The sequence below is a fragment of the Clupea harengus genome, chromosome 4 (assembly GCF_900700415.2).
Source record: "Clupea harengus chromosome 4, Ch_v2.0.2, whole genome shotgun sequence".
Classification (NCBI taxonomy): Eukaryota; Metazoa; Chordata; class Actinopteri; order Clupeiformes; family Clupeidae; genus Clupea; species Clupea harengus.
Genome location: NC_045155.1, coordinates 29,550,849 through 29,558,802, shown reverse-complemented (window position 1 = coordinate 29,558,802; position 7,954 = coordinate 29,550,849). Strand labels below are relative to the sequence as shown.

The following is a 7,954-nucleotide window of genomic DNA, read 5'->3' as shown; positions in this document are numbered from 1 at the left end:
CACGCCAATTTTGCATCAATGTGTTTTTAAATATGTTATTACTTCGGTAGTGCAACTTGCATTCAAGCAGCAGGGAATCAATCAGGAAGAGGGTGGTGGGCAAACACTATTGTTTGGTGTCCGGCTTCAGCAGACCTCAGCAGTGTGAGATATCTGATAGAGCAGTATTGCTACAGCTATTTGTGTTTGATTATTTATAATCAATGCGTTTGCCTTTAACTTTTGTTTTGACTCTCATGTCATTGTTTATTTTCCTTTTTTTGTCTGTACCCTTTGAATCTTGCACTGTAAATATACTACACGGGTAATTCTCTGGATGTTGCCTGGAGACAATCAAAATTGTCTCCTTCACCATCCCCATCTGCGTGCTTCCTTGTTTTAAAAAGGCCCCCAGTCACAGATACCCTTTAACAGGAAGGGTTAAAAAAACTTTAATTAATATATAATTTTTATGAAGAGGGAAACCAGAAAGACAATTACATTTTTTCCGAAAGTGCTTTTGTTCTCATGTCTTACATGTATTTATTTAGCAGTATGGCTACAGGTTGTGTGTGCATTTTGTCACTATGTGTTTTTCTGGGAATCAAACTTGTGAGCTTTGTGTTGTGACCACCTTACTTAGTTCAGCTACAGGAATACTATTGTCTTTTGGGAAATGGAATTGAAATGGATGGAAGATGGAACTTAAATGAATACAAACAGACAATGTTTCTAGACATCTTCTTGCTATTCCTACAATGAACCAGCTTGTCCTGTGAAGAGTGGGGATACGCTTACACTGACACATAGGCTGTGTTCATACGTTCATATGCTTGTCTGTGAGATGTGTGTGAGTTTGCAGCGCGTAGAATGTTCCTATCGTGTGCCACAGGAAGCCAACTCTGCCCCAGGTGTTATCACCAGATGAGTAAATGTGTCAGAAATTTGACCTGCTTTCAGTTAACTGAAAAATGTCAGTCACACGCTCACTCAAGCACACACACACACACACACACATACACACACACACACACACGTACACGTATTATTTTTATGTAGGTGCAATTTGTGAGAAAGACCTTGTTCATTCTCAGTCTCACGACCTCTCACCGAAACACCAAGAATTGTTTTCTCACGTTAGCTGGCCTATGTCTTCCTAGCATGAGAACCACATCAGTGGAAGAGTTGTGCGAGTTGTTCAGTCTCTAAGGCTTCATCAATGCTCAAGAAAATGATCTTCCCTGACAACTTTAGATATTACAGAGATGTACTTTAAACCATGATGTCGAGGCAAAAGCACTAGCACCCGGATGTTTTCAGGCATAGGTTTATCCAGTTTATCCCATTATATCCACATATTTCAATTATACATAATGTACACAACCTTTATGCTTTTGGAACCGTGAATCCTGAATGACTTGAATGACTAATATGTTGTATCCAGTTTAATACATTAAAGGCACAAAGTGTAATTGATATGTCTTTCCTACTTAATTTGTTGATCCTGAAAAAAATGATAAATTACATACTGTCTGCATTCTTTAGGCAATTTTGTATAAAAGTTGTGACTCATTAAGACATGTTGATAACCATGACAACTGAAAACATATGACGGCAGTTAACATGATAGCAATCATTTTTCCAATGCCTGTCATTTACTGAGAAGAATAAAAAAAGCTACATTTAAATTGAATTGCTTATTACAGTTTTCATTGATAGCCCCTCGTTCAATATCTGCTTTCCCCCCTAACCTTTAACTGTGTTTAAAAAACCTTAAAGTCCAATGGCCTGCTTGTCGAAAAAAAGTTTCCCTCCTGCGTCCCTCTTTGTGTTACCACTGCTGACGTGTATTGCCTCTGTCCCCATTCATAACCACATATTCCAAGCATTCCTTGAGCCATTTTATTTCAAGCACTAATTCAAATACCCACTGCAATCCCTCATGTGGATTTTAAAATATTCATTCCACTTCATTTAGATTTCAAAGTACTTTTCTATGGCGAGGCTCGCGAGTCGCCCTACTTCTTGTGGTTGCCGAAGTGAACGGCATTTCTGTCCGCCACGCAGCGGAAGGTGGCGGGCTGCACCTCCCAGTAGCTGATGGGGTTGTCGAACAGACTGATGCCGTTGTAGAAGGTCTTCTTCATCCCGAAGCCTGTGGGGCAAAAGTCGTTGACGCCAACCTCACTGATGTTGTTGGAATGAAGGTAGACAACCTAACGGAAAAAAAAAGACCAGAAAACAGGCAAAATGGCAAAGAAATCTCTCTATAGTGAAGCAATAGTGCATAGGAAGTAGTAACACACACAGTATATAGGAGCCACAGCTCTAGCTTTCATTTAGAAGAGCACAGATCAAGCCATAGAGAGTATTACCTATATTGTATGAATACTTTTATGATCTTTTTTACATCCACGCTTTGGCTGATGGCATCTCCAGACTATTGGTAAAATGCAGTGTAGGGAGGGACCCTCGTTACAGTGATCCCTGTTCAGTAACTCACCTGTACGTATTTCATTTGAGCCAGACCTGAAGGGACTTTGTTAAGGCGATTGTTGTCCAGGTGGAGCTCTCTCAGGTTGGGGACGTATGCTAGACTGCCGTGCTCAATGTGACGGATGCGATTGTGGCTAAGACCCAGCCTAACACAAAGAGATGTAATGTGTGTAAAACAAGTGCACTGTTATCATATGGGTTATTGACAATTTTTTTTACTTTAAGTTGTTGTGAAGGCTTTATAAGTGCATTTTCAATTTACCAAACTGTCACTAGAGGGCAGCATTGTCACAGCCTTGGCAGTCATAAATGTTCCCCACTCACGGGCTCCAGGGCTGGGGATCTACCCCACTTATAGTAAGTTAAAGCCAAGGCTTTGGGTCTATCCCACTTATAGTAAGTTAAAGCCAAGGCTATGGGTCTATCCCACTTATAGTAAGTTAAAGCCAAGGCTTTGGGTCTATCCCACTTATAGTAAGTTAAAGCCAAGGCTATGGGTCTATCCCACTTATAGTAAGTTAAAGCCAAGGCTGTGGGTCTTTCGGCCAAATGAAGTTATACTAGGAAATAGCCATCTACCTGAAGAGGTCTCTGTACTGGCTGACGTCCACCAGCTCGATCGCCTGAATCTGATTTTGATCCAAGTGAAGTTCACGAAGATTTTCAGGGAGGTCTGAGAAAGACACACAATTAATTAAAACAAAATAAAACTTAACTAAACTTCGGGGACCTAAAGGATTTTATTTCAAGACCTCATCTACAGGCTACAATATTAGAAAAACAAAAACAAGACCAGACTCATCCATGGTCAATGAATGACTGAATGACACAATCGGTTGGTTTTTAGATTTATCATATGATTTGTAACAACTACAGATGTGTTAATTGCAGTGCAGCAGCAGTGGGCTATTGCGTGCCATGACCTGTGCAATTACGTGGATGCTAACCCTTCGCTTGCATTGTACAAAATGAATAGAGACTATCAACTCATTCTCAGCCATGAATGATTGATATTGGAATAGCAGAGTGGGTATTGCCTGCCTATGTGTGCCAGAATAGGCAGGCAATACCCACTCTGCTATTCCAATATCAATCAGTCATGGCTGAGAATGAGTTGATAGTCTCTATTCATTGTGTACAATGCACTCTGTTGAGATCTAGGAAGAACACTTTGTTCCTCCGAAAGAACATCTGCTGTCTAAGCCTTCTCTCCACAGCAAGAGATGACAATCAAGACTGTTTTAATTAGTGGTACCTCAGTGGTGGAATGATCTGTGGGGCTATTTGATCAAGCGACAACCATGAGTATCACAAAGCATTTAAAGACATGGCACTACTTAGGCCTAGTAGTTTGTCTTCGTAGACGTTACCTTCTCACTGTGAATTTACACAAGCATCAGTTGGAATGTAGGTGAATAATCCACAGTATTGTGGTTTTAAATACATCAGCATGTTAGATGCAATGTAAGCTGTAAACATTAACGTTAGTGCCCTATGTTGCAAACTGCTCAGTGAACTTACTTTAGTCCCGGACACACCGGATGGGAAGTCAACTGAGAGCTCTCCATTGAGCTGAGTTAGGTTTTCAAGGTAGGCGTGGCATTGACGGGACTGAGGTCGATGACTTTGGTCATCTGGGCTACAAATTGTGCCCTATCCACCAAAGTTACATAGTACAATACCAGGTGTACTAGGCATGGTGTGGCAGTGGCACAGGTGCCATTCTCCATAGTACCACTAGTGTACCACTAAAATGATTTTAAAGCTGTTATTTTAAGATAAAATTGTCGCTTTACAAAAACAGTACTGTGATTGCATCATGCTGACGCAAACACACTAATAATAGGCTTAAGAAGAACAGTACTGTGATCATGCTGACGCAATCACACAAATTACCTCTGGGGATGCCAGTGAGTTTGGCCTCAGAGATACGCAGGAAGTTCAGTTTGAGGCCAGTGAATGCTCCTGGCTCCAGGCCGCTATTCTGAAGGGGGTTACGACCCATCTCTTGAAAACGAAATGTGGAAAAAACTTTGTGATACACTGATATGACAGAAGTTTTTTTGTGTGTATAATAATCGTGGCATCACTGTAACTAATGTATTATCAAGTGATAAAAAGATACACATTGACAGAAGAATGTAACGCCATTCAAATCTTAGCTTCTACCACCGAAGCAAGCATACTACCTGAAAAAAGCCAAGCTATGCTAATGGCACGAGAAGTGGTCTCACCAATGCAGTTCATGGTACCCAGAGCAGAGAAGGTTCCCGCCGCCACCTTCTTGATGCGGTTGTCATGGATACGCAGCTCCACCAGCGAGGCAGGCAGGTTTCTGGGCACGGCAGGCAGGTGATTGTGGGAAAGGTAGAGCTTCTGCATGCGTCCCAGGGGCAGGAAGGCTCGAGGATGCACCCTGGAAATCATGTTATTCACCAAAACCAACGCCTGGAGGAGGAGATGGAGGGCAGGAGAAAGTGAATGATAACGGGTAATGTGCTTGTGTGTGTGTGTGTGTGTGTGTGTGTGTGTGTGTGTGTGTGTGTGTGTGTGTGTGTGTGTGTGTGTGTGTGTGTGTGCACATGTGTCTGTGTATGTCTCTGTGTGTGTGTGTGTGTGTGTGTGTGTGTGTGTGTGTGTGTGAGTGTGTACATGAGAGGCAGAGAAAGAATAGCTTTTAACAGCATATGTAAATATATACCTTATTCTGGTAAGTTCATGTAAAATCTCTTCCATCAGTGAACATACCTGTGTTTATACATGTGTGTGTGTGTGTGTGTGTGCGTGTGTGTGTGTGTGTGTGTGTGTGTGTGTGTGTGTGTGAGCATGTGTGTGTGTGTGTGTGTGCGCATGTGCGTGTCAGGCCACATAAGACACATTAGAAACCCATCCTTCTGAGTGTATGGTGCAGTTTCTCACGTAAAGCTGGTAGAGGCCTTTGAAGTCGTTCTCTCTGATCTCAGTGATCTTGTTGCCTTGGAGGTCCAGGAGACGAGTGTCATGGGGAATATCACGGGGAATTTCATACAGATCTGGCCAAAAGATAGGTAGGTATATAGATAAGCAATAGCCTGATGATGCCTTTACATTTCTAAATAATTATCATTCATTTGCATTTTTAGCATACTAAGCTTATGTCAGATTTGTAAAGGGAAGCCAAAAGCTATAATATCCTATATTTGTAATATATAATTAATAATAATATATAAAATTATATATTAAATATTTTAGTAATTCTGCATTTGCTTCTAAAAATGTGTTGTTATTTAGATAGATGTAAACAGTACAGTAGGTGTTCTTTTCCGCAGTTTAAAAAAAGCATTTCATTTGGGAAATGTTTCGAAGTTTCCGCTGACTGCCTCCCTTCACTGTGTTGTTGTGTGCCTGGGCGCTCAGGGCCCTTCCTGTGTAATTAACATGCGCACAGACGACCACGAGTCCACGTGGCACGGCGTAGAGGAAGACACAAAGACAAATGAACAACCTCTATAGTTAATACATTATAGCGGAGACAAAAAAAAAAACTGCTAAGGATTAAAGGGTAAATGACTCAAGGGTCAGTGCTGGTTCTGCAACCATCCTGTTAAACAAAAAAACGTTTTTTGTTTTTTTTAAAGTAGCACAACGACCACATCAGCGTTTAGTGGGAAAGCCATTCTATTCTAGACTCTTGGGCTAAATAAGTTGCTGTGTTGGTTTCTATTAAAACCCAGAAGACAGGGCTCTGTGATAAAACACCCTGAGAACTCTGGATCCAGGCAGGGAAGAGAGCTGAATCATGCGAGTCTAGTCTTTTATCACTGAATGCATGTCTTTGGGGGGTCAATTTACGCAAAGGCTTCTACTGCAGAGATGCCTCACCCCATGCTGGACTGCCAATGCACTCGGTTTGGCCCTCGAAATATTGAACACAGCCTCTCTCCGCCGTAATAGTAATTTGTACTTAACTTGCACTTACAGCAGTTACATTCCTGCACTTTTTTTTGTATCTATTTCTTATGTAAAATAGTATTTATTGTTACACTAGGTCTCTATTGCTCGTAGCTTGACTGTTCTCGCCCTTGTACGTCGCTTTGGACGAAAGCGTCTGCTAAATGACTAAATGTAAAGATAAAAATGACTAAATGTAAAGATAAAAATGACTGAATGTAATAACTGCCAATACAATACTTTTGATGATGCAGCTGAAAACGAAGCTCCTTCATCAAAATCATAGAAATATAATCTTTCAAATTTCCTTTTCTCACTTACAGTCCTCTGCCACTCAGTGACCTGAAATAGCATCTCTTTCCATTGCATGACTCACTTCAGAGATGAAAATGTGAAACTAAAAAGATAATCACTGATCCAATGATGGGGTGGTGTTTGATCTTTCGCAGATGTTAGACTTAAGTGAATTAAAGGCTATGCAGGAGGATATGAGCGGGATGGCCCTTAAAGGGGAGGGATTTGTACATTAATCATTGCCTGCTGTCATCTGTCCTGTCTCTGTGCCACCTTCTGTTTGAAATCTATTTCATGCGTGCCTGACTGAATTAACTATAACTGTATAGTCTAGGATTTAGTTTGATGTGTGTGGAGTAGATTACAGAAAGAAGGTGTGGATCTGCACTGTATAGGGGGGTTACATTTTACTGAGTCAACCCGGATCTATGGCCATGATCAGTACCCATGCTCAGCTGCTGAACTGGTTTTGGTTCTGGCCATGATCTGGATCTGATGGGTCAGATTAGGACCCAATTAGGGCCGAATCAGAACCAGATTACGGTTATCAGACGGAGCTTTTCTGTCAGGGTTGGGTTCTGGACACGGTCCTGGTTCTGCTCACTTTGGTCGGAGCACTGCACAACCCGCAAGCTGCACTGACAGCCGAAGGGACAGCCGGGCTGTTCCTGTGGGTCCACCTCGCCGAAGGCCGACCCGTCCTCTTCGTCCTTCATCATCATAAGTAGATCCTGCACGTCAAACTCCTTCCCGAAGTCCCAGAATCCCTTCTGCTCAAAGGGAAGGCCCGTGGATGAGCGGGTGATGCAAACGAGCAAAGCGAACACGGCGACGACGGGCAGCATGGCTGACAAACACAGCTGGACTCCGTTTCCTGGGAAGTACACAGTAGTAAAGAGGACAATTTATAGTGCTGGTTGAATAAACTTGTAAAGTTTTTTTCATAAGAGCGCAAATTAACGCCACTAAGACGTGAGCTAAATGTTCCAGCAGATGTGCTTTATTCAAAGTCATGGCTCAAGTCATGGGAAGAAAAAAATATGTGCAATCCCAGATGTACAGTACAGAAGGACAGAAAAAGTTTAAAGGACTCTGGATGTCGGCCCATGTCAGTGCATGGCCAAAACCTACATGAATCGGGATGTGTGTGCACTTCATAAGTGGTCTATCTTGCGGAGGCACACAACGGAGCTCGAGGCAGATGCGTGCTCTGTGTAACTGTGCAATCACATGTGTCCGCTCTCCCAGAGGCACA

At 42.2% G+C, this 7,954-nt stretch overlaps 1 protein-coding gene across 1 annotated transcript; it reads right to left on the bottom strand.

The window, feature by feature from the left end:
* Nucleotides 1–987: 987 nt before the first annotated feature.
* On the bottom strand, nucleotides 988–7,558 carry bgna (biglycan a). Its single transcript, XM_031565562.1, has 7 exons — nucleotides 7,304–7,558; nucleotides 5,395–5,507; nucleotides 4,710–4,923; nucleotides 4,372–4,482; nucleotides 3,055–3,148; nucleotides 2,483–2,621; nucleotides 988–2,195 (listed from the first exon to the last, which is right to left on the bottom strand). The coding sequence occupies exons 1-7, from the start codon at nucleotides 7,542–7,544 to the stop codon at nucleotides 1,998–2,000; spliced, it is 1,110 nt and encodes a 369-aa protein (XP_031421422.1). The 5' UTR covers nucleotides 7,545–7,558; the 3' UTR covers nucleotides 988–1,997.
* Nucleotides 7,559–7,954: the final 396 nt, after the last annotated feature.